At 45.5% G+C, this 27,443-nt stretch overlaps 1 protein-coding gene across 1 annotated transcript; it reads left to right on the top strand.

The window, feature by feature from the left end:
• Nucleotides 1-13,569: 13,569 nt before the first annotated feature.
• LOC142470908 (uncharacterized) lies at nt 13,570-24,312 on the top strand. The gene is made up of 7 exons (XM_075577715.1): nt 13,570-13,606; nt 17,073-17,166; nt 18,242-18,435; nt 21,301-21,486; nt 22,252-22,287; nt 24,016-24,048; nt 24,167-24,312. The coding sequence occupies exons 1-7, from the start codon at nt 13,570-13,572 to the stop codon at nt 24,310-24,312; spliced, it is 726 nt and encodes a 241-aa protein (XP_075433830.1).
• The last annotated feature ends 3,131 nt before the right edge of the window (nt 24,313-27,443 follow it).

The raw sequence follows: 27,443 nt of genomic DNA, 5'->3' as shown, positions 1-27,443 counted from the left end.
ATTCTGAGAATCAATCACTAATGTAGCTTTTTAATTCTACACTACGTACTTTATGAGGTGGGTGGCATTCTATGATTTTTATTTGGGAGTGTGGGGTTCAAAACATTATGGTGACCTGTTGAAAATATTTCTTTGAACTAATAATCCAGCATACAGCTCCCCCCCCCCCCCCACACACAAGGCTAAAGTATTTCTACTTCTTATCGACACCTCCAACAAACCATTCATTTGTAATGGGTGGCTGGCTTAGTTTAATCTTCCCGAGCGTGTTCTCACATTTATGCACATGCGTGTATGTCTCACACATCCCCCCGGAAATGGTAATTCAACCACTTATCAACACCACCCCCCCCCCCCCCCGGGCCATTATTTAAAATGTGTCGCTGAGTCTTCTTGAGGCCGGCGGCCTCTTTGAGGCTTTGTTCACAGTAACGCATGCGCACGTGTGATAATCCCTTCTCGAATGACTACTCCACGCACATTGTGTGTCAACACATTTAGGCGCATGCGTGTATGTGAACAAGAGACACCACACATCCCCCCCCCCCTCGAGCCATTCATGAAAATTCTTGTAGGCTGATAAGCCCTTTCTGTGGAACGAATCTTCCCCCAAACATATTAATTTGTTTTTTTACTAACTAATCCTGCACACACTTCTACAGTAGCAGTTCCCCACCCCCCACCCGTCTTACTAACAAGACAACGGTATTGCAACCGCTTATCAACCCCCCGCCCTCCCCGAGCCATTCATGAAAATTCTTGTAGCCTTCTTGAGGGACTGACTAATTTTAACCAACCATTATGTGAAATGTTATACTTATGTTTTATAAAAGGTGACAATGAAACAAATTTAAAAAATTAACTTTTTTTTAATTTTTGGGAGTAAAAACATTATTTTATAACTTTTGAACAACAGAACAATCAAGCAGCAGCAAAGTCGATCCCCAACGGTCTGTCCTTCCAGGGACGAGCCCTTATATGCCTCAAAAGGCCATTTATGGTGTCTCTCACGATTCTCATTAAATGATCGGTAACTGTAAAATAACGTTGCACTTCCTCCAAAATTGTTCTCTTTAAATTTTCTGGTACAGCCTTCTTGATTTTATTCCCTTCATAATTAACGTTGTGTGTCCACCCGCTGTACACCTCATAACTGACTTGGTGTTTAAAGATGGGCAGGGCATATTTCTGGGCTAGACCAGCACTTCCGATCTTGTATTTCTCCCGGACTTGCTGGGGCAGGTCGCTCAAGATGGTGTCTGGCAGCGTTTCAATGCAAGCGTCTGTGCTTCTGGGAGCGGGTGTGCTTCTGGGAGCGGGTGTGCTTCTGGGAGTGGGCGAGGGTAGGTGGTTTGGGAGGATGCTTTCCTCCTGTCGTAGGGGCCTTATCGGTGTTGTCATCTGTCGTGGTCTTACCGGGGTTGTCATCTCATCCTCATCAATGGCATACAGGTACACGTATTCTGCAGAAGGTGGGGGTGCGCTTGGGGATGGAATCGTGAAGGTCACATCCAGGCCACCCTCCTGCTCCTGCGTCCGACATACAGGGGCGGGAACTACAAGCAAAAATTTTTACCTGCTATGTTACTCTCCATCTTCTCCATGTTCCTCTTCATCTTCTCCATATTTAACATGGTCTCTAAAAGAAGATCAATTTTTTGCACCATAGGGTTGTCAGGGATATCGACACAACTTAAACCATTCAGCATGCGGGCGAACGAGCTGGATCTGGTGCGAGGAGTGCTGTTGACATCTGCGTGGATGGGTGCTGGAGCGGATGAGATAGGGGTTCCCAGCAGAGCATCGTAGGGGATGGGTGCTGGAGCGGATGAGATAAGGAATCCCAGCAGAGCATCATAGGGGATGGATGCTGGAACAGATGACCTGGGGGTTCCCAGCAGAGCATCGTAGGGGATGGGTTCTGGAACAGGTGACCTGGAGGTTCCCAGCAGAGCATCGTAGGGGATGGGTGCTGGAACAGGTGACTTGGGGTTTCGCAGAAGAGCATCGTAGGCTATGGGTGCTGGAACAGATGACCTGGGGGTTCCCAGCAGAGCATCGAAGTGGATGGGTGCTGGTGGATTCCAAATGTTTTCTTTCTTTGTATGTCAGCAAATGTCTTCTTGACATAATAAGGCTCAGGCTTCTTAGCCTTTGGAGTCATCGGAACGTTTCCTTTATTCTCCTTTGCCTTTCGCTTTGGCTTGGAAAAGGCTTCCGCCTTTCGCTTTTCATGGTTGGCATGGCAGAAGCAAGCAGCTTACTGCGTCCATAGAATCGGGGGTGATCCATGGAAGCAGATGGCATAATGCACAATGCAGTATTTGGACAAGGGCAAGTTCAGATAGAGATCAGCGTGTGGTAGGCTATGCAATTTGTGTCACCTTTTATACACTGTGTCCCTATTTGAATTTTTTCGCATGCATGGACACGAGATGCCGGTGTTAAAAGTGGGCGTACTGTTTACTAAACCTGTCGAGTGAGTTTGAGACCCATTAAACTATAAAAACACCATCCATTTTGTTGATTCAGTGCACATCGACTACACATCGAATATACATTCTTGTGCTTGTATTTTTTTCTAAACGCAGCGATGCCGACGAAAAAGATTTCAAAGGATCTCAGCATGAGAATACAGGATATGTACAAGAGAGGACACCGAATTTCACAAATACAATGCTGGTTAAATACTTCGGGCCCCGTTTTACCAGCAACCACTGTGAGCTATCTTGCCCATGGTAAGGCCAAAAGTGTCAAGCGGACTCTAACAGTCACTACCGAGTAAGTATTTAAAGTATGTTTTCTTTAGTGTACAGAACAGATTAAATGCATTAGTGTTTGTAACAGAACCTTTTTCCTAGCAATTATTTTCGATAAAAAAAATTGTCATCTACATACAGTACAGTACAGTATGACTAAGAACGTCTTGTGTGCATGTTTTAAATATTTGATCACGATTTACATTCTTATAATCAATTAATTTTAAGACACCCATGACACCCATTGTATTTCAAAGTGAGTTGCACCTCCCCCCTTAATTATCACTCACTTCATTATTACTCATTATTACTCACCACCCCCAATGCAGTATATACAGTATACTGTATACAGTATGACACACACATACAGTACACATATTATAATATAATGTTACAGTATATTTATATACCGGCAAAAGTGTATACTGTACCTGTACTGGTACATACACTGTATCCCCCATACACTATACTGTATATACAGTATATACTGTGTATAAATGACAAAGAATACAATACAGGGAATTTTTGTGGCCTACTGTAACAAATTGTTGTTTTTCCTTTACACTGTAGGGCGACAACGCTTCTGGTTGACCAAATAAGTGAAGAGAATGATGAGAGGTGTGCCACAAGGGTCAAGTACGCTCTAGAGCAAAATCACAACATAACCGCATCTCAGAGCAGCATCAAAGTGATGAGAAACAGATTGGGATGGAAATATGGACGTGTAAGGTTAGTTCTGTACAGTACAGTAGGTAAAAGTGTGGTTCCTTGTCATTACAGAGCCTATCCTATGATAAGGGAAGCCAACAAGATCAAAAAAGAGTGGACCAGGCATGGGCATGGATCGAAAGTGGCGAGACTTTTCAGGATTGCATCTTTACTGACGAGTCAACTGTATCGCTTGAGAGATTTGCCCCTTTTGCATTCAAGAAAAAAGGACGCATACAGTATCTCTGAAGCCGCATCCCAAACACCCAGTTTAGCTGCATGTGTGGGGTGCCATCTCTAGACGTGGACCAGGATGCATCATCATCTTTGCAGGTAAAATAATGCACAATGTCACATGCTGTTTGTGACGATAGCTTATGACAGGTTGTAATTTACACCAAATAACTGGGTTTGAACTGAACGAGGCTTAGATATAATAAAGTATATTTATTCCTTTGGATAGGTGAACACACGATATAGTACAGTAACAGGCAAGAAGTACACTTACTTTGGGGGATTGGGAATGAGAAGTATGTTGCATAGCATTTCTCTCAGCAATCAAGATGGTATAGAAGAACACAGGATAAAGGGTTGACCACAGATTATATACCTTTTGTAACCCTATCCTTAACATTAAGTACAGGTGATTGGTCAGTAATTACCTGTAGCCACTCTCTAACGTGGGAACACATTTTGATACATGCCCCCCTGCTAGTTGGCACATGCTCAGTTGGACTCTGGGGTCTCATTTCTGCAGCCCCACATTTGCATCAGGAATGCCAGCCAGCCTACTAAATGGAATTTCTGGCAGGATACCCTTTGTTGTGAGGTGTTAAATGGGACACTTATAGACTGCTCTGGTTTGAGTCATCTCCGCCCTCCTGTAAACAGTGTAGGTGATAAACTCCTTTGAACAGCACTTAAATTCTAGACATTGGGACGCTTTCCCTGACCATCTGCTGCCTTATGGCCAAGGGAATTTCCTCTGGTTCCTGTCCATACCTTGGGACACAGTATTAAAGATAAAACACAAACATATTAAAATATCCGGTTCCGTTGGGTCCAGCGGGTCCAAACTTCCCAGTTCTCAATGCCGGAACTTTGACACCCTAGGGTCCAATTTGCGACTTGCTACGACCCTCAGAACCGGAGTTACACAAATACACCTTAAACCGTTTCCTATTTTAATACAATAAACTCCGCTGTAAATTAAATCACGGTTTTTCACTAAATCCCCATTGAAAACAACGGGCTTCGCTGCCATAGACTTTCAATGGCAAACCGCCGCCGTTGGCGGCTTTGGGAATCCGCCGCCATAGACTATCAACGAGGCAACGCCGCCGTTGAAGTCAATGGGGGTTTACCGCCATAGCCGGTCAATAGAGATTGGCCGCCATTGGAGTCTATGGGAAAAGTCCCGAACTTTCAAGGGGGTCCATACTCCATCGGGTTGGTCCAAGAGGGTCAAGGATGGTTCTTCAGCGATGCCGGAGCAGTGACTACAGGTACCCCAAACCCTGGCCCTCTGGACCCTCCGGAACCGGAGATATGGATTCCTAAATTTCAGCTTTTTACACTTAGCCGTTTTCTTGAGCTGTTTCTGCCGCCGCCATTGGAACCTATGGCGCGACCCGCTCTTCTCGGTTTGACCCTTATCGGGGGTCCAGGATTCGGGGACCCGGTTGTGGTCGAGTGGGGGGAGGCCTAGGAACTAGGGGCAGAAATTTTTTTATTTCTAGGTGCTCTAGAACTGTTTATTCCCACGCCACTTGTCGTTGAACTTGACTGCTAAGTGATCATAGCTCTCTTATAAAAAAAGTATCCGCTTTGCGGTTTTGTGGTTTGGACGGCAGCCAACTCGTTCCTGGAAAGTGCCGTCGAGGAACCTCCATTGAAGTCAATGGGCCCATTGACTTACAATGGGAAACCGCCGCTCTCCCTCTCGGACGCCACCTGCTGGTCTTCACAGTAAACAGGACCAAAACAGCAAGATTCGCCATTGAAACGCATGGAGCCCCAATGGCGGCCTATGGGACCCTGCAAAATGGTGCCTGAAAAGGCGGGAAAATTACACAAAGGGCTATAATCACTAAAGAACTATTAACCCTTGTACTCCCGGATGGATCCTAGTGTGTGTGTAATGCAGACACTGATTAAACCAGATATTACAATAAAGCATGGGAACAGGGGAATACACATTTTCATGTCATAACAAGGGTTAAATCACATTTCTGGACCTCAGCCCAGTTAACCCCTTGTCTCCCTGGTGAGGTCAGGGGATGGCCAAATGGGGTGCAACCCCTTTCATACCGGGCCACCCCCTTTCTCCCTCTACACTGTTGCCTTATGCACTGTACTGTACAAGTGTACAGTATTTGGAGCACTTTTCTTTTCTTGTTACAGGAATCATGAATAAAGTATTTTTCCAAGAGGAAATAGTGCCCGAGATTGTGGAATACATTACACATGAATTCCCAGCTGGTCACCGGTTCCTCCAGGACAATGATCCGAAACACACCACGTCTTCTGCGCATATTCTTGCCAGCGGTACCAACTGGGTTAAGACGCTACCGGAGTAAGTACGGTAACCGTTTCTCATTGTATTACACTCTTTACTGTATATCTCTTTAACAAATTGTCCTTCTTTCCCCCCTCCAATTCCAGATCGCCAGATTTGAATCTTATCAAAATGGTCTGGCATCATCTCAAGGATAATATCAGAAAAGTAATGAAACCATCAAAAAAGGATGAATTGGCGGATGGCATACTGAGTTTTTGGAACAACATACTCACCGTAGAAAGATGTAATAAATATATAGATCATATTGCAACCGTGTTACCCATTGTTTTACAGCGTAATGGGCAGGCAACAGGAAAGTAGTAAGGTACAGTATAGTACTGTAGTATGGTAAGGTACAGCAAGTATGATACAGATAAGTATGGCACAGATTGCAGTAAAGTGCATATAAAACACTCATTTTTCTTTTCAGAGCTACTGCACTAAAAAAAACTTGTTACAAAGTAGTTACACAGTAGTTATAATGTAGTATAGAGTTCAAGTATATACTGTACAGTATACTGTAGTTATACAGTTAATGTGTACTGTACAGTATACAGTATAGTTTGACAGTAGTAACTGTACAGTCCAATATATTGATATACGCAATGCCTTAAATGCACTTTACTGCACTCATTTTTTCTTTTCAGACAGAGCTGATGCAATTAAAAATGAAGGGTGTGGTGAAGGGGGGTATCATGTGTAAATGTATTGCACTGTGTATACTGTATATTGTAGCAACAGTCATTCATTTACACCCCTCCCCCTCTCAATGACAAATGAACACCTGAATGCAATGCAGCCATTACAAAGAAGATACTGTAAAGACAAGATTGTACATTTGTATTATTCATGATTACAGTACAGTATGTGTGTTTGTCATTTTTCAATTATTATTAAAAATAAATTTTAAAAAAATTCTTTAAAATCACGAGAATCATTGAACAGATTAATTTCGGGAAGGTGTGGATAAACATTTCTATTCACGTTTGTTTCTTTGTAAGGCTTTGTGTGTGAAGTGATGGGGGGTGGAAGGTGCTAGTGTACCAACTGCCCTTAAACTTGAAATTCACTTGTAATGTGTGTGGAGGAGTCAATCGAGAAGGGATTATCACACGTGCACATGCGTTACTGTGAACAAAGCCTCAAAGAGGCCGCCGGCCTCAAGAAGACTTCAGCGACACAATTACTGTAAACAAAGCCTCAAAGATTTAAAATAATGGCTCGGGGGGAGGTGTTGATAAGTGGTTGAATTACCGTTACCGGGGGAGGTGTCGATAAGAAGTAGAAATACTTTAGCCTTGTGTGTGTGGGGGGGGGGAGGGGAGGGGGAGAGGGCTGTATGCTGGAATATTAGTTCAAAGAAATATTTTCAACAGGTCATCATAATGTTTTGAACCCCACATTCCAAAATAAAAATCACAGAATGCCACCCACCTCATAAAGTACGTACATGACTAGTGTAGAATTAAAAAGCTACAGTAGTGATTGATTCTCAGAATAGTAAAAATTGTTATGCAAGCCCATGTCAAGAAACGAAAAAAAAAAAAAAGGTTTTTTTTTCAGACTTGAAATTCACATTGAATGAGAAGTCATACACGCATGCGCCTAAATGTGATGACACGCATATGCGTTTCAACAAGGTTCCATGAGACATACACGCATGCGCATTAAATCAAAACAATACATATATAATACATATACTGTAGAATAAATACATACTGTATAGAATAAAAGATTATACGTTTTTATTTTGGGGTTTCTTATAAGAGTTAATTAAACATGCAAGTGTATTGCTGTATAGTATGTAAAAAAGTATTAAACATGCAAGTGTATTGCTGTATAGTATGTAAAAAAGTATTGAATATGAAAACAGCAGCATACTGTTTAAGGTTTTCTATAAAGCTCACAATTATTCTATCCTAATCAATAAAAATTGCACTGTCACTAAATTGTTGCCTATAATACTTGGATTTTTAAATCAGATTCATCAATGCGCAAGCAACGTTTCAAAAAAGCGATATTATACTGTAGGTCTATCGAAATCCCTCCTTTTGCCTTTCTCCGCTTGATGACAAAGTTTATTTTCTGAGGAAATATAAAATTATTACTGGTACAGTATATTATATATTTCCGTTATTGCTGCTGCTTTATTGTTCTGTTGTTCAAAAGTTATAAAATAATATCTTTACTCAAAAAAAATAAAAAAAGTTGATTTTTTAAAATTCAGAAGAAATAGCCTCCAAAGAGGAACGTAGAGCACAGCAAGGGACAAATCGCAGGAACCAGCGCACCATAGGTTAAAATCTAGTTTATTGGTCCATAAGGGGAGACACTAGGAAAACGGACAGCCACCCACTCTGACGTGTTTCGGGCTAAGCCCTTTGTCAAAGAGTATACCCCAATCACAAAAATACATAGTTATATACATAAAATTTAATTACCTTAATTAATCACACCCTCCGGAATCGATGACGTGAGTGCATAGGGACAGACATCTCGCGAGACTCCTCAAGTAATCAGTGCCTCTAGAGACTATGTATCAGTGCACATCGCGCCACCTAGTCAGGAGGATATGTTAATGCAGGCAAACACATGAGACAACACAAGTCCCGATTGCATCCTAAACCGGAAGTGACGTCGCGGGGATCAATCCCCAGTCACGTGAGATTCCCAGACTCACTGGTGTCTCAAACAAGCAAGGAAGAGCTCCACATCGCCACCTACCATGGAGGAAATACAAGGGCTAATGCCTAAACAAAGCCAATAATCTACATCACCATATAATCCTATAAACAAATGTTAGTGTGTTATAAACATTATTCAATCTTATTGTGTTAAAGGACCACATAGAGAAAAAGAACAACATTAATACTACTAATCTAAACATTGTATACTAGCTTATATAGGCATAATTATGCCATTATTTATTATTAAAAAATTATATATTAAAAAATATATAAATTAAAAGTAAAACGGGATAAAAATAGTGGTTAACAGAGAGACATATAGTTGTATTATTAATAAATTCAATCGGAATATGTTCTTAATTTCATCAACAATATACAATATATAGTCTCACTGTAACGACATGGAGACAGGTGATGTTCTGTTTTGTTCACGACTTCTTGACATATATAATGATTAACCATAGGTAATAGTATTATGACTATATGTTTTGATTCTAAAGGATCCTTCTATCAATAGTAACAATAAGAGTAACAAATTTCAATAGTAACAGATAGCAGATATTCAATGATAGCATCGACTCAAAGGGGTATAGATAAAGATAATAGTTTGCTCGGCGAGGAATGAACACAATGACTATTGGGATAGAAAATGCTTTAATTCCCAGTCGGTGTTCATTCCTCGCGGAGCCAATGATCCCAGAGAGTGTATCCAGAACATTTCTCTGCGATTAAGGATATTCTCCCTATTTCCACCTCTGATAGGTGCCTTGATAAATTCAAGAGCAGAAAATGTAAAATTATTAATCCTACCAGAGGGACAACCAACACTGGCACATCCTCTTAGAGGATGTTGACCTGAAAGGGGCATTGTCAATTACACCTAAACTCACTAGTAGGAGAAGCCGAAATTTGAAGGATATCCTAGTGAGAAGCCACTTTCAGGTCAAACCATGTGGTACTTGGTTAGATCAGAAACCCAAAGGCTCATATGCCTGTGGACGATGCAAGGCCTGTAGATATGTGCCTAAAACAACTGAGTTTATGGATTCTACTAAAACACTCGTGTTCAAAATTAAAGATTACATAAACTGTACCACTGAGGGAGTTATTTATCTAATCATCTGTTCTGGTGGTAAACTATATGTGGGTAAGACCTTTAGACACTTTAAAACGAGAATCCTTGAACATCTCGGATCCATAAGAAATGTAAAAGATACCCCACTGGCACGACACGTGATCAGTGAACATCAAGGGAACAGTGATCAATTGGTTTTTATTGGCATCGAACATATTCCCTGGGGTCAACGTAAAGGGGACTGGAACAAGATTCTATTACAGACTGAGTGTAAATGGATCTACACATTACAAACACTCAGTCCAAAGGGTCTAAATGAGGGCTATATATACACTTCCTTTATTTAATATTGGATCTTCATCCCCACATCTTTGGCATACATCAGTCCTAACTTCCAACTTAGGGGGCTCCTGGTATATAGTTTAAAATTAGATGTTCTTTTTGACCTATTGGGCGGACAGCTCAGGTTAGATCATTCCTACACTATAAATTGATATAACAACAACTACATGTATGCCTCCTATGTGGTTTGCGTTTGTGATAGATATTACTATCAATGTAGATACGGATGTATATATTAGCCCTTATTGGATACCACTTTATTATCACTATTCTATCTCTGTTTACCTATTTTTAGGTACCATTAGGTGACTAATAACTACATTTGAGTTATCCAGGTATCCATATTGTATCTATTGGCTGAATAGCTGAGTTCTCACAGTTTAACTTGGTCACTTGCAGATTGATTGAGACTACTAAGAGCCTAGGACAAACCAGTGAATCAGGACACAGTCTTTATATCCCCCGTTTTATTTATTTATTTAATTATTTACCTTATGAGTCCGACTGAGCTGTCTACCATTACATTAGTGAGGTAGAGGTACCTTTAAGGATCGCACAGCACATGGGTATAAAAGAGGGCAGCGCTGCTCTGTCTATCACCTCCCACCTTGAGAAAGCGACAGCCCCCTATGCGCGAAACGTACGTCGGCATGATGTCATCGCGTTGACGTCGTGAAGGAGGAAGTAACGGGTGAGATCGTTCCTTATGTGGTGGAAGCAGTTGATTGCTAATCGCACTTGCTATATGCTTATACTGGGCACAGTGTATTTAATGCTGTTTATATTTGCTATGTTATCTACCTTTGAGCACACTGAAGAGAACTTTGATTTGGTAGCTTGTTTCACAGCGTTTATTTGTTGATTTTTCAGTCCAACTTGCGCTCCACCCTGAGTTAAGAGGCGTGATTGGCATTTGTATTCTGACATAGATCCACTGACTCTGTCTCATTAACTGCGATCGATACACCTAGTTTAGGGATTTATATTTAGTTATTTTGGATTTATCCTCTGCTATCCCTGTATTGGTTGTCACCTGTTACATATGTTTTAATTATTTTTATGGTAGTTTTGAGTATGCGTCATGTATTATGCGCCGTTTTGGTTTATCAATAAAATATTTATTATTTATGCCATCTGGCTTTTAGTGGCAACTGTCCTCCCACAGTGCTGGGAGCAGTTACTTACCTGTACCTTTTACAGCTAATTTAGTTACTCATAAACTGGGTATTTAAACCCTGTAGATTATTCCTAGCTTTGCTGTGCAGTGAATGGGGATCTTTCAGGAGAACTCTCTGTCTCCTTATGTGTTTATGTCTGTCATCATTATCCCCTTTGCACCAGCAGGAATTACATTGTACTTTATGATTATACTTACATTGGGGTGAGCGGTATCTCACAAGTTATATATAGTTACAAACTTAGCCTACTCCCTTCTGTCCTCCATGGCTACTTATCAAGCTCCCCCTGGTCTAATGGCTATCCACTTACTGCCCTTCCCTACTCAAGAGTACACATACCCAGCCATCCTACTCCTTCTCCCCCTCCCCCCTTGGTCTTGCCTGGTCCACCTCCTCCCCGATTGTAACCCGCCCTTCTCACCCCCCCCAACCTACCCTCCTCCCTTCCTTCCTCCCCCTAACCCCTGCTCCACCCCCACCTCAGCTCCTCCAGACCAGCTCGCTCGGAGTCCGCTATGGGTCGGCTAGCATCTTGGGCCCCTCCACCACGCTCCGATGCCTCCACAGGTGTGGCCTCCCTGGCTCCCATCGCTCTTCTGTGACGTCGAGCCATGTGACTTCCGTCGCATCTGCTTCAACCAAGATGGCGTCCGCCAGACCGCCCCCAAGAAGTGTCATTCATCCGGTCTTCCGCCATTGTGGATTCCGCTTCGCGCAACGGCGAAGGTAAGCGCGCTCTTCCCGCCAATCTTCACCTTCCTGGTTCTGTGTGCCACGCTGGACAGGTGGGAACTCTACAGCCTCCGCCATCTTTCCCTGTCGTCAATGCCTGCGGTCTGAGGTAAGGGATTGCCATTTTACAGTTAATTTACGGAACAGTCAGCTTGCACTTAGGGTTATACATCTTCTGCCTCCAGGACACAGCAATGCGACTTAATAACTATAACTCGGTGTGATATTGGGACCTACTCCAACTCCAGAACTGGGCAAACTTGCAACTTTCTTTAGATTGAGATCATATTTAGCCCTTATCAGCTCGTGCTTTGGGAGAACCCGAGGCACTCGACCAAGGAGGTTCTGGGGTTTCCCCCGCGTCTGTCGCACTGGTGGGGGCTTCCTTGGGGCCCAACTTGTGTAGGAAAGAGGCCCCCTCCTCCGGGTCTCGCATGGTGATAGACCTCCCGTTCCACACAACCATCAGGCCGAACGGAAAGGTCCACCGGTACCGGAAGGCGTGGTCCCTCAATACCTTTGTAACTGGCAACAAGTTCCTTCTCCTTGCTAGAGTGTCCGGGGCTAAGTCCTGGAAGATGAGCAGCCGGGTACCTTCGAATACTGCGTCAGTTAGGGCCCTTGTCTTTTGTAGCACCGCCTCCCTAGTTTTATAGTAGTGCAGCCGCACTATTATGTCTCTCGGTTGTTCCGATTGTAGTGGCCTTGACCGTAATCATCTGTGGCACCTATCCATAGCCAGTGTGACCTTTGGGCTTTCTGGGAGTAGGCACTCCAACCAGCGGGACACAAAATCTTCACAGTCACCGACTGTCTCCGGGACCCCTCTGATTCTAATATTGTTCCTCCGGTCCTGGTTCTCTGCATCCTCTTGCCGCTCCTTCAGCTCATTGATTTGGCTTTGTAGGTCAGTAGATTTTCTTTCATTCTTCCTTACTGCTTTTATTGTCTGGTCCATCCTCGTTTCTAGGTCTCCGGTCCTTTCCCCCAGACTGTTGACCTCTTTCCGTAATTCTTTAATTTCTGCATGCAGCAGTGTTTTTAAGTCCTTGTACAGGCGTGTGAAGTCACAACGCCTCACCGGCATCAGTGCCTGACTATCCAGCGCCTCTTCTTCACCCTCCTGCTCTGTTTCTGAGCCTGGGTTTGAAAAAGCCGCCATTTCTGGGTCTGCTCTGCTCAACCCGGCGCTAATAAAATACTCAGGTAATCCTTTCTTCTTCTGTGTTTGTGCCCCTCGTTTTGACATCTCTGCTGTTTTAGCACGACGTTATTGTAGATAGTAATTGGTTGCGGGTGTTTTTTAAGGTTTTGTCTGGCTGTAACCTAGAGCTGTCAGCCTATACCGTGCTCCTTGCCGTCACGCATGCGTCTCTATTTTTCATTATTTCATCTTCACTCATTGATTATTTTTTACATTTGTGTTTTGTTCCATGCATCATTATTAATGTTAACACATTTTTTATTTATAAAATTGATTATATTCATTGCCCATTTTTTGTGATGTGATGGCATCAATTCAAACTGAATGGAATACGGATTAAGAAACCTGCGACAACCAAGAGGTTCGTCGCCATAGCGGTTGGGAGTCGGGGTTCGGAGGCTCCATTGATGGGAACAGTTGTGGGAGCAGACACTGCTTGAGGGGACAGGGTCCACAAGGGCACTTTTAGCCTGGTCAGTTATAGCTGGTACTGTAAGCAGAAGATGCTCCATTCGCCGACTATTCTGGTCAAGCTCTTTCTCTATTTGGTTAAACATGCATGTGTAGAACTCGACCCACCTCAGCGGGGTCCATGTTTGTGGGGCTGAGCATACTGTACGGCGTGCTCACCACAAACAAGACCGCAAGGCTGAGGTGGGGATGTTTGAATACACCGACCAACCGCGTCCGGATTGCAGAGTCGTAGTCGTGTAGCTGGATCAGGGTAGGAGAGGTAAGAATAGTCGTGATACTCGCCGTGGTCTAGGATTGGAGAAGTCAGATGGTCATTATGCGTAGCCGGGGTCCAGGAGTAGAGAGGTTAGAATGGTTGTTGTGTGTAGCCGAGGTCCAGGGGTCAGAGAAGGCAGCGGTCCAGATACAAGCTGAGGTCACAGGTAACAGAAAACAAGACAGAATGCACAGAGCAACAGCAGGATGCTTGAGGCAAGCACTAGAAACATAAACAGTAGTTTATACTCAGCCAACTTGCCTAAGGGCTGGATGAGCATATAAACAACAGAGAGTCAATGGGAAGGCTGCAGGCAATGAGTCATCACACATAGACTGTGTACTAATAGGCAGGGGCGGAGTGTATCGCAGCTGTGAAGTAATTAATGTCATGCAACACCGACCTGTAGTGGAGACAAGAACGTCCTCCGTTGCGTCACGGGACGTGGCGGCAGAGCCTAGGTCCGGTGCCGGCACTAGTGCGGCGCTCACGCGCAGTGCACACATGAGAGGCGTCACCCAATGCGCCACAAGACGCGTCACGGGGACGGGACCGGGGTCCAATCCTCACAGTTCCGATCTATTTGCCGGCGTTGGCAAAACCGGGAAAGGGTCTTAGATAGTCGCAGACTTCACGTGGGGGTGTGTCTGCTGGGACGTCCTCCACTGCGACCACGTGGCGGGAGATTCGTGGAATTCCAAGGCCCAGTCACTTGGAGGTTACAAACATAATTCTCCAATTTTTAGTACTACTCTCTCGGGCACCCCAGGTCTGAGAATCTCAGCTGCACCTCCAAATGTAGCCCCCTTTCCCTATGACTATGGGAACTACGCGTGCTACCGTTACCTGTGGCTCACAGACGGCCTAAGCCTCCGCCGCTGGGAGCCTGGTGTGAGCTCTCACCCTTCTCGGTACAGCGCCTCCACCTGGGAGGGTTCCTAGCATAGCTTGATAACCCCTCACAGGACCCAAATACAGTAGAGAAATACACACACAGGTGTAGTATAACAGTTTACTAACTGTACAGGGGTGAGCAAACTTTTTATGCCGAGCCCCCCTTTTTATCCATGAAATTTCTCGGGCCCCCCCTGCCTGATGTAATCAAAATCACATTAAAAAAACCTTTATTAAACGGTATACAATGTAAATACAAATATGTCTAAGGCCGCGCATATAGTGCCCGCGACGGCGACGCTAGCGAAAGTTGTATTTCGCTTTGCGGTGGCGGCGTGGGCAACCAGGCCATTGATTGGTTCAGGGGCTGTCACCTGAGGCGACAAACCCTGAAAAATCAAATATTGCCGGCTTCAAAAAATTGCGTCACCACGTCACGCTTACTATAAGCGCACGAGGCGGCGGCGACAATGCATTTGTTTTCGGGCGACGTTGCGTCGCCGGCACTATAAGCGCAGCCTAAATACTTACATACTTTAACAGCTCGCTCTTGCAAAATTAGGCTGCGTCCACTCATAGTATGATTGAGATAGTGGCAGCCTACCCTTTCACTTGCAGAGGATCACAGCGAAGCAGGTTGCCAGCGGAAAAGAGCAGAAACACAGCGCTATTGTAGAGCAGACACCGTAAGGAAGGCACAACCAACAGGCACAGCACACACACAATCACAACACACACAACCAACACACACAACACTCAATCACAACACACACACACAGACAACCAACAGGCACAGCACACACACACCACACACTCAATCACAACACACACTGCAGTATATATATACGAACACAAAAAGAAAAAGAGGGTTTGTTGAAAGCACACAAAAAATATGTGAAAGTACAAAATGGATTTTATTAGCAATACAAAACACAAAAATAATATTAAAATATACCTAAACACATACTAAATGAACACTGCTGAACCAAAGAATACACAATAAAAATGTAGAGACCCAAAATATGTAACATGCAAAATACATAGGTATGATAATGCAAATCCAGGGGGAAATAATTTCCCCTGGAAATGCAATCGAGATCGGGTCGATCAGCAACACATGATAATACAAATGACTGGAAAAAAAACAATATCTACACAAACCCAAGTAAACACAGAAAAAAGAGCAACAATGAAAATATAATAAATGAATACCCTAGATGCTGTTGAGAAAATCGTAAATAAAAAACAGTCTGAGGTTATTTTGAAACAGAATAACACGTGAATTTATTCAAGTCAAGTGCACAACGGAGACAGCTTTTGGAAAAAAAAAGCTCTCTAACAATAACACGGTATGCCATATCTTTATACCCTAAAACCTAAAGCTCCACCCCTTTATGGGGGGGCTTGCACGTCACTAAACATTACCTCATTTTGTAATACATAACAATACTAAAGCTGATGTCATTTTGTAATACATAATAATACTGAATAACTGTATGTAAGCTAAAAATCATTATGGGGTTAAATGTGATGTCAGTTCTGCCACTTGGCACATTGTGTGAGAAACAGTTTATCTTAGACTACTAATGAGGCTTTCTCATAATATCTGGCCTGTTTACACTTTCAATTTGGAAGCTGATTGGATGAGGAACGATCAATAAAGTCAGCTAGGAGCGAAAACATTCCATGCCTGTTTCACACGTTTGTTTATACAGAAATGAAACACAGAAATTAAGACTCACTGAGACAAGACAAAATGGCGGATTGAAATATGCAAACAAAATGGCTTCATCCTAAATGCTGTTATGTTGTTATGTCAGACCCCCTAATGTCTCAACTTCGTCACTGTGTAGCCAGAAGGTAGTGGCTAAACCCTGGCAGTTATAATAAAGAGCCAGAGAAAGACAAAAAATAAATGTCTAAAATATGCAGAGGTGGGGTCCCCTCAAAGACCAAAATGGAAACAATGAGTCAGCAGAGAAAACAAGGGAGAAAAACATAAGAAAATAACTCCCTAATGCCACAGCTATGTGTAACTGATATAAGCTGTGGCAGACAAAAATGATAGTGTCCCAAAGGCTACCATGGAGCAAGGAAATGTCCAGATACTTGCTATGACGCTGCACATCCAGAGGAGAAGGGGAGTCCAAGACAGAGGTAAGTAAGAGGCAATGCAAGCCCCCGGCATCCCGCTCACTGTTAGCATCAGGCAGCAATCATACAGCAGTAACAGAGACCGGACAAAACAGCATCAGCAGTAAAGCTCCAAACAAGGAGATGGTCAGCACGGTGCAGCGGTGAGACACAAGAAAGTGAATGGTATATACTCCAATGGCCGTTTCGCCGTTGAAGTATCTATACCACTCACTTTCCTGTGTACCTCGAAAGCTCGCACAAATAAAAGCATTTCGTTAGCCACAGAACGGTATCATCTATTTATTTTTTGATTATATATATATATATATATATGTATATATATATATATACACACACACACACACATAATCACAACCAACACACACAACACTCAATCACAACACCCACACACACTCACAGACAACCAACAGACAGAGCACACACACACACACACACACACTGCAGTATATATATACATATATATACACACACACACATATATATATATATACATATATACACACACAGATATATATACATATATATATATACACATACACAAATATACATATATACACACACACACACACAAATATACATATACACACACACACACACACACATATATACATATACACACACACACATATACATATACACACACACACACACATATACATATACATATACACACACACACACACACACACACACACGGTGGGTGGGTGGGGGAGTAACTAAGCCTGCTCAGGTCCCCCCATGTGCTGCAGAAAACGGGCAGGTAACAGACAGGAGGAGGGCTTGTCTGTGTGCAGGGAAGGCCCCGCAGCAAGGCCCCGCCCCCTCTGCAGGCAGACAGAGCAGGGAACTGGAAGCAGCCTCAGCACGGAGCTTCTGGCCGCCCGTGCACAGCTCTGCCCGCCCCCAGGTTTCCCGGCACGCAGCCTGCGCACCCTCTACATAATCTTGCACCCCCCCAGTTTGCGCACCGCTGTACTAACACACACACCCTAATGATAACAGTAACCATACAGTGTCCCAACACAATACCCACAAGGCAATGACCCACACAATGTTCACCACCCCTGGTAGGGTTCCCACAAAGTTCTGACGGTGCCTGGGCACCTAACCACCTTGGTGTCCACAGACAAGGCCCACCCAAAGAGTGTGTGTGTGGAGTTGTGTTACCCCTTGTGTAAGGCTGTTGGTGCATGTGGGTAACTCTCCTGGTCTCAGGCCAGACCAGGACAATCTGGAGATGGTGGATCCACAGGATCGCACTGTGAGCCTACGACACGGGATCTACCGAATCCTCTCTCTTTCTTTGCCGGAGGCGTCTGCCTCGAGGAGCTCCAGCTGGAGTGTCTCCCTAAAAGTCTATAGTGTGCCTGTGGTCTGGTCCCAGACCGTGACTCACTGCTTGGCGCCGGGTAACCGGTGTACTAATACTACTGTGTGCTATTGGGGCAGCGTCCCTACAGTATCTAGGGGTTTTTCCTACAACACACAAACTGGAGCTAACTTGGCCTAGTCCTGAGGAGCACTACCTGCTCCATTGGTGTCCCTGCTCCGACGCGCGCGCAGCTCTGTTTCGCTCCAAACACCACTACTTGCCCTATTGGCTCTACTGCCCCACGTGTCCAGCCCCCCAAAGCATTACTGGGACATATAGTCCCTATTGACGTGGTGCGGAGCCACCTGTAATGGCCGCCGCACTTCTATTCTACTTCGCATGGACTCCTATGCGCATGCACGAGGATCCAAGATGGCAGCCTCCGCTCGCTGGGTATGCCGCAAAGCTCCGGCAACCCGGTCGCCCTGCAGCTTTCCCCCACCCGCCACGGAGGTGAGCGGGGACCCATGTGTAATATGGTAAGCGTAAGTAAACAGGGGTCCATGTTAAAATGAATTAAGAAGCAAAAAGTGACACGCTGAGTGCTCATTTGCATGTCATTACCCAGAATCCCTGGTTGCAGCGAAAGCATTGTATGCTAAGCAATAATGGCGAATGGCAGGGTAGCAGACTTGTCCGAGACGTGAATGTGCTCACAAGTAGTATTTTTATTTGCTGTACACTGTACGGCGGAAAAAATTTTGGGCACTTTTTTTACGCAACATAACCTTTTGGGGTGTGCAAACTGAGGGGCACTAGATTTTCTGGGGGGCGCGCAGTTAGAGGTCCCGCGCTCTCCCCTCAGGCATTTCAATTAAATGCCAGGGGACCGCACGAGGCCTCTAAAACACACTTACCTTCCCTTCCAGCGATGCGTCATCATGTTAACCCACCGTCAAATGACGCTGCGGGGTCACGTGAGCAGGCATGGGTGCGCACAGGGAAAAGTTTGCACGCCCCTGCTCTAGAGAGAGGTTATAACTCCTAGTCTCTAGAACAGGGGTGGCTAACCTTTGGCCCGCAGATACAATGGCATTTGCGGTTAATGTTGCCAGGTGTCCGGTATTGAACTGGACTGTCCTGTATTTGGATACCCGGTCCAGTAAAAAAATGAGAGGTACTGTAATACTGGACATGTATGTGTCTGGTATTTTCCTCCCTGGACATAGTGACCTGACGCACCTTTCACCATTGAGTCCAGTTTTTTTGGAGAAGCCACCTGGCAACCTTATTTGCGGTGAACCCATGTGATCCTTTGAGGATCAGCCTCATCTCGTGCCGGCCCACGCCGGAACTTGAGCCCAACCTCTACAACAACTTGTGCAGCGGATGGGCTTGCGTGTGAAGGGGCTGATCCCTGGAGGAGCCTGCTGTGCACAAGGTAGAGGGGGTAAAGCTGAAAGTTGTGAGGAGGCAGGGTAAAGTATGGGGGGAGGGGGTAAAATTGTGAGGGAGAAGGGGGTAAAATGAGGGGGAAGGGGGTCAAATTGTGAGGGGGTTAAATTGTGAGCCGAGGAGGGGAAGTGTAAGACCTTGGATATAGTGGAGCCATGCGATGGAGCGCCTGGAGCCCCGCGCGCGCCTGTTGCCTAAGCAATCAGTGAACTCAGATTGCTTGCGACGATGAGTCGTGGCATCACCAGACTGGTTCACCCTCATTGGCTAAACCGCTCACGTGAGCAGTTTAGCCAATTCTACAGTGTATAATTGTAATGCATTACTACAAATTTTGAATACATGGTCATTTTAAATGTAAACTTATATGTTACATTTACTTAACATTTAGAATATACGTGTATTGATATATAGTAAAAAAATAGAAAAATGTGTAACAATACCATGGGTTGCAGGCCTGTCTAAGACATGCAAATGAATATACAGGAATATTTACAGTTGCTATATATATATATATATATATATATATATATATATATATATATATATATATATATATATATATATATAGAGCAAATGGAATATATATATATATAATCAAAAAATAGATGATACCGTTCTGTGGCGAAATGCTTTTATTTGTGCGAGCTTTCGAGATACACTGATCTCTTCTTCTGGCGATGTTACAATAAATGAAGCAAAAGCTATACTATAAACAGTGTCTATTGGAATGTTATCTGTGCTGGTCCTTCCCCCGGTGTGGATGTGTTTTATGGCTGGAGGTGTGAAAAGGTTCCTGAAAGCAAGTGATGAAAGAGTGTGTATGTGTATCAGTGTGAATAAAAATGAATGGAGAGCCCACAGTATACCCACTCCACACATACCTTTTGTAAAGCACTGTATAAACTGTGGGCTCTCCATTCATTTTTATTCACACTGATACACATACACACTCTTTCATCACTTGCCTGGTACTGATGAGAGATATATATATATATATATATATATATATATATATATATATATATATATATATATATATATATATATATATATATATATATATATATATATATATATATATATATATATATATATATATATATATATCAAATGGTATATATATATATATATATCAAATGGAATATATATAGCAAATGGAATATATATATATATATATATATATATATATATATATATATATATATATATATATAGCAAATGGAATATATATAGCAAATGGAAATAACACGTGTGTGTGTGTGTGTGTGTGTGTTACAATACATAAAGAAATGTAAACAATATTAAAGTAAAATTGATTAAAAAAAATAAAAGCACAATGTAAAAAGTTAAAGCTCCAGAAACTACAACTCCCATCCTGCGACGCGATCAACCTCCAAAATGGCGTCTGCTCTGCAGACCACACACAAAAAAGACGGCTGGGGCTACCTCATGCTCTTACATACGTCACATCCGCCAAGTTTTTTTTTTTTTTTTTCCCCTCCAGTAGCAACCAATGACATGCGAGCGTTTTTCTTTCGCAAACGGCAACCACAGATTAGTCGACCAATAGTGGGACAGCTGAGGGGCGGGGATTCAGGGGCGCGCATGCTCGCTTCCTTTAGCACACACCGCAACCCGCGTTGTTCACCGTGCCGGGTTCCAGCGCTGACCATGAATCCTGGATACAGGGGTGAGGATGGACGGTGTGCGAGGGACCCCCGTTACCATGGGAATTGGATCCGCTTCTATTGGCTTTCCTGCTCCGCTTAGGGAGACCGGAGCCTGCAGTGACGTCACAAAAAGGGCCCGCGCCTCTACACTGGGACATTAGCAGGGTGGTAGGGAAGAGGTTTGGGGCAGCCATCTTTACTTTGGGCCATGATTTGAGGTGGGGGAGATCACAGCCTCCATATTTACAGTGGGCCATTGAATGGGGGAAATTAAGGGAGGGATCTCAGCTGTCCTCTTTAATGTTGCCCATTGAACACGATACAGCCTCCATGGGGTGGGTAGTGGGTGGGATCTCGGCCTCCATCTTTACTTTGTGCCATTAAATGGGGTGGATAGTGGGGGTTCTCGGCCTCCATCTTTACTGTGTGCCATTAAATGGGGTGGATAGTGGGGGTTCTCGGCCTCCATCTTTACTGTGTGCCATTAAATGGGGGTGGATAGTGGGGGTTCTCGGCCTCCATCTTTACTGTGTGCCATTAAATGGGGTGGATAGTGGGGGCTTCTCAATCACCTTTAGCTTGGCCACCGCTTTTACTGTGGGCCATTGAAGAAAGTAATTGGGAGAAATGAGCTGTAAACTGTACTGTGGCCCATTGAATAAGATAAGTGGGAGATATGTCTCCATCATTAATGAGGACTGCTCCTAAGAACGTGTGCCGTAGAGGTCACAGACAGCGACACCTTTCACCTGCTGCCTCACACTAACTCTTTCTTCCCTTTGCAGCGTTTGAGGCCATGGGGACTATGACAACAAATCAAGGTAACCTGGTCTGTCCCTCCCCTGCAGGGTGACAGTGAAAAGGAAGCGTGACCCAGAGAGAATGGACCTATTTCGCCCCCTGTCTGGTAATTGCATCATGAGTGACACTCACTCATGATGCAACTAAATTTGACTACTGCAACCTTCTCCTAGCAGACATTCCACTTGTCTGCCTGTCCCAACTCTAATCATGCTGCTGTCAGGTTCATCTTCCCCACTGCGCAAATACCTACACTGGTTTCCCATATCCTTTAGAATCAAATTTAAAACCCTAGCTCTGACTTGCAAAGCTCGCAACGATGTTGCCCTCCTCTTACATCTCAGCCCTCACCCCCAAATATATCCCTAAGGGCCCCCTCCGTTCTGCCCACGACATACGCCTCTCCTCCTGCCTTATCATCTCCTCACTTCCACCTACAAGACTTCTCACGTGCAGCACCTTCTCTCTAGAACTCCCTACCTCGCACCGTCAGACTCTTCCCCCCCAGCTTTCAGATGTTTAAAAACGCCCCTTTTTCAAGGAAGCCTATCTGGCTAACATCCACCCAACCCCATTGGGACCAGCTGTGCAACTGGATAAATCTCCACCATATGCACACACCCCCAACATCCCTACCCTCTAACCTTAATGAGATCAGCTGTATGTGGACCATAATCCAGACTGAGATGCTGGATACCACAATGAGCATCCACCTCGCCTTTTTGTTTTGTATGTACAGCTGGTTCTCGCTTATCCAACGTAATGCGTCCCGCAATCCGCAGTTGGATAATGCACCGTCGTATTGCGGGTCCATGTTAATCCGTGGCAGTCAGCGTTAGATGAGCGGTTTCCGATGTCGGGTAATGCGTCCAGCGGACTGCATTATCCAGCGTCGGATAAGCCGTTCGGCGGACTGTCTGATTCCGAGGAGCACCTATATTTCTTTATTTATATAGCGCCATCTATGTACATAGTGCTTCACAGCAGTAATACACATGACATAATAATATAACACACAATGGGAATAAGCGCTACAGACATAAAAAATAACATTAGGAAAAAGGAGTCCCTGCAAGAAGAGCTTACAATCTAAGTAGGAAGAACGTACAGACACAGTAGGAGGGTATTTGCCGTGGGCCACGGTCGATGTATGAGAGATGTAGTATTAGCCGCCGAGCTTCATTAAAGAGGTGTGTTTTTTTTTTTAAAGATGAGTCTTAACAGTGGAGAGAGAGAGGGTGCTAGTCTGGTATTGAGAGGAAGGGCATTCCAGAGGTGTGGGGAGAGGATTTAAGCGGGAGAGGGCTTTAGATACAAAAAGGGTACTGTATAGAGAAAACATCCTTGAGCAGGATGCAAGAGTCTGGCAGGTGTGTAGTGAGAAATTAGGGCAGAGATGTAAGGAGGAGCAGAAGAGAGGAGAATTTTTAAAGTAATATGGGATTTAATAGGAAGCCAGGAGAGGGATTTCAGCAGGAGAGATGCTGAGACAGTTTTGACATTGTCCCTCGTTCCCTCTAGAATGTTGCCTCTTATGGGCAGGTCCCTCATTACCTCTTTGTTTCAGTTTGCACGTGTTTGTCCTTATATGGATGTATGTTTATGTAATGATCAAATCTCTGTACCTCCATTGTACCGCGCTGTGGAATACGTTGACTATTTACGTTGACTATTTACAAGTAAATGATGATGATAATAATTGTGACACTGTCCTGTTGAAAGTAAGTGTCCTCCTCTCTCCTATGTAGGGTCATATATGGAGACTGCGGTGAGGTGGGGAGGTGAGCATACTAGTATGTAGGATCTCTAGCTGTTTATTATGTATGTATGTTATAGTTAAATGTATTTATGTTCTTCTGTGTGTCTTTCTCCTCTCCCTACTCCTATGACTCTCATCAGGATTTAACTGCTCCCCAGGACCTTCTCTTGAGTACTCCTCCTGGAATATGGCCCCCAGACCCAACAACTGTGACTCCATGGTCCCCCGATTTAACCAGCGCTTTGCAATGATGTCAGCGGAGGGATCCCGCCCCCCAGACAGGTGACTCTTTCCCGCCCCTTCTCTCTTTTTCTCGCCCCCCCTCTCTTTTTCTCGCCCCCCCCTCTTTTTCTCGCCACCCCCCCCTTTTTCTCGCCCCCCCCCCTCTCTTTTTTTCCCCCCTCGGTCTCTTTCCCCCCCCTTTCTCTCAGTCTCTTTTTCTCTCTGTCTCTTTCCCTCTCTCTGTCTCTTTTTCTCCCCCCTCCCCCCCTCTGTCTCTTTCCCTGTCTGTCTGTCTGTCGGTCTCTCTCCCTCCCCTTTCTCGGTCTCTCTCCCTCCCCCCTCTCGGTCTCTCTCCCTCCCCCCTCTCGGTCTCTCTCCCTCCCCCCTCTCGGTCTCTCTCCCTCCCCCCTCTCGGTCTCTCTCCCTCCCCCCCCTCTCGGTCTCTCTACCTCCCCCCTCTCTCTCCCTCCCCTCTCTCTCTCCCGCCCCTCTCTCTCTCTCTCTCTCGGTCTCTCACCCTCCCCCTCTCTGTTTCTCTGTCTCTCCCCCCCTGTCTCTCTCTCTGTCTCTCACCCTCCCCTCTCTCGGTCTCTCTCCCTCCCCCTCTCTGTTTCTCTGTCTCTCTCCCCCCCTGTCTCTCCCTCCCCCTCCTCTGTCTCTTTCTCTCCCTCCTCAGTCTCTTTCTCCCCCACCTCGGTCTCTCTTTCTCCCTCCTCGGTCTCTCTCTCTCCCTCCTCGGTCTCTCTCTCTGCCTCCTCGGTCTCTCTCTCTCCCTCCTCGGTCTCTTTCTCTCCCTCCTCGGTCTCTTTCTCTCCCTCCTCGGTCTCTTTCTCTCCCTCCTCTGTCTCTTTCTCCCCCTCCTCGGTCTCTTTCTCCCCCTCCTCGGTCTCTTTCTCCCCCTCCTCGGTCTCTTTCTCCCCCTCCTCGGTCTCTTTCTCCCCCTCCTCTGTCTCTTTCTCCCCCTCCTCGGTCTCTTTCTCCCCCTCCTCGGTCTCTTTCTCCCCCTCCTCGGTCTCTTTCTCTCTCTCGGTCTCTCACCCTCCCCCTCTCTGTTTCTCTGTCTCTCTCCCCCCCCTGTCTCTCTCTCCCCCTCACTCTCGGTCTCTCTCTCTCTCGGTCTCTCCCTCACCCTCTCTCTCTGTCTCTCTCTCTGTCTCTCTCTCCTCCTTACCTTCGGTCTCTCTCTCTCTCCTCCTTACCTTCGCTCTCTCTCTCTCTCCTCCTTACCTTCGCTCTCTCTCTCCTCCTTACCTTCGCTCTCTCTCTCCTCCTTACCTTCGCTCTCTCTCTCCTCCTTACCTTCGCTCTCTCTTTCCTCCTTACCTTCGCTCTCTCTCTCTCTCCTCACCTTCGCTCGCTCTCTCTCTCTCCTCCTTACCTTCGCTCGCTCTCTCTCCTCCTTACCTTCGCTCTCTCTCTCTCCTCCTTACCTTCGCTCTCTCTCTCTCCTCCTTACCTTCGCTCGCTCTCTCTCCTCCTTACCTTCGCTCGCTCTCTCTCCTCCTTACCTTCGCTCGCTCTCTCTCCTCCTTACCTTCGCTCGCTCTCTCTCCTCCTTACCTTCGCTCGCTCTCTCTCCTCCTTACCTTCGCTCGCTCTCTCTCCTCCTTACCTTCGCTCTCTCGCTCTCTCTCCTCCTTACCTTCGCTCTCTCTCTCTCTCTCTCCTCCTTACCTTCGCTCTCTCTCTCTCCTCCTTACCTTCGCTCTCTCTCCTCCTTACCTTCGCTCTCTCTCTCTCTCCTCCTTACCTTCGCTCTCTCTCTCTCTCCTCCTTACCTTCGCTCTCTCTCTCTCTCCTCCTTACCTTCGCTCTCTCTCTCTCTCCTCCTTACCTTCGCTCTCTCTCTCTCCTCCTTACCTTCGCTCTCTCTCTCTCCTCCTTACCTTCGCTCTCTCTCTCTCTCCTCCTTACCTTCGCTCTCTCTCTCTCTCCTCCTTACCTTCGCTCTCTCTCTCTCTCTCCTCCTTACCTTCGCTCTCTCTCTCCTCCTTACCTTCGCTCTCTCTCTCTCTCTCTCTCCTCCTTACCTTCGCTCTCTCTCTCTCTCTCTCTCCTCCTTACCTTCGCTCTCTCTCTCTCTCTCTCTCCTCCTTACCTTCGCTCTCTCTCTCTCTCTCTCTCCTCCTTACCTTCGCTCTCTCTCTCTCTCTCTCTCCTCCTTACCTTCGCTCTCTCTCTCTCTCTCTCTCCTCCTTACCTTCGCTCTCTCTCTCTCTCTCCTCCTTACCTTCGCTCTCTCTCTCTCTCTCCTCCTTACCTTCGCTCTCTCTCTCTCTCTCTCCTCCTTACCTTCGCTCTCTCTCTCTCTCTCTCTCTCTCTCCTCCTTACCTTCGCTCTCTCTCTCTCTCTCCTCTCTCCTCCTTACCTTCGCTCTCTCTCTCTCTCTCTCTCTCTCCTCCTTACCTTCGCTCTCTCTCTCTCTCTCTCTCTCTCTCCTCCTTACCTTCGCTCTCTCTCTCTCTCTCTCTCTCTCTCCTCCTTACCCTCGCTCTCTCTCTCCTCTTACTTCGCTCTCTCTCTCTCTCTCTCTCTCCTCCTTACCTTCGCTCTCTCTCTCTCTCTCTCTCTCTCCTCCTACCTTCGCTCTCTCTCTCTCTCTCTCTCTCCTCCTTACCTTCGCTCTCTCTCTCTCTCTCTCTCTCCTCCTTACCTTCGCTCTCTCTCTCTCTCTCTCTCTCCTCCTTATCTTCGCGCTCTCTCTCTCTCTCTCTCTCCTCCTTACCTTCGCTCTCTCTCTCTCTCTCTCCTTCCTCCTTACCTTCGCTCTCTCTCTCTCTCTCTCTCTCTCTCTCTCCTCCTTACCTTCGCTCTCTCTCTCTCTCTCCTCCTTACCTTCGCTCTCTCTCTCTCTCTCTCTCTCCTCCTTACCTTCGCTCTCTCTCTCTCTCTCTCTCTCCTCCTTACCTTCGCTCTCTCTCTCTCTCTCCTCCTTACCTTCGCTCTCTCTCTCTCTCTCTCCTCCTTACCTTCGCTCTCTCTCTCTCTCTCCTCCTTACCTTCGCTCTCTCTCTCTCTCTCTCTCTCTCTCTCTCCTCCTTACCTTCGCTCTCTCTCTCTCTCTCTCTCTCCTCCTTACCTTCGCTCTCTCTCTCTCTCTCTCTCTCTCCTCCTTACCTTCGCTCTCTCTCTCTCTCTCTCTCTCTCCTCCTTACCTTCGCTCTCTCTCTCTCTCTCTCTCTCTCTCCTCCTTA

The sequence above is a fragment of the Ascaphus truei genome, chromosome 20 (assembly GCF_040206685.1).
Source record: "Ascaphus truei isolate aAscTru1 chromosome 20, aAscTru1.hap1, whole genome shotgun sequence".
Classification (NCBI taxonomy): domain Eukaryota; kingdom Metazoa; phylum Chordata; class Amphibia; order Anura; family Ascaphidae; genus Ascaphus; species Ascaphus truei.
This window is presented reverse-complemented; position numbering and strand designations above follow the sequence as displayed.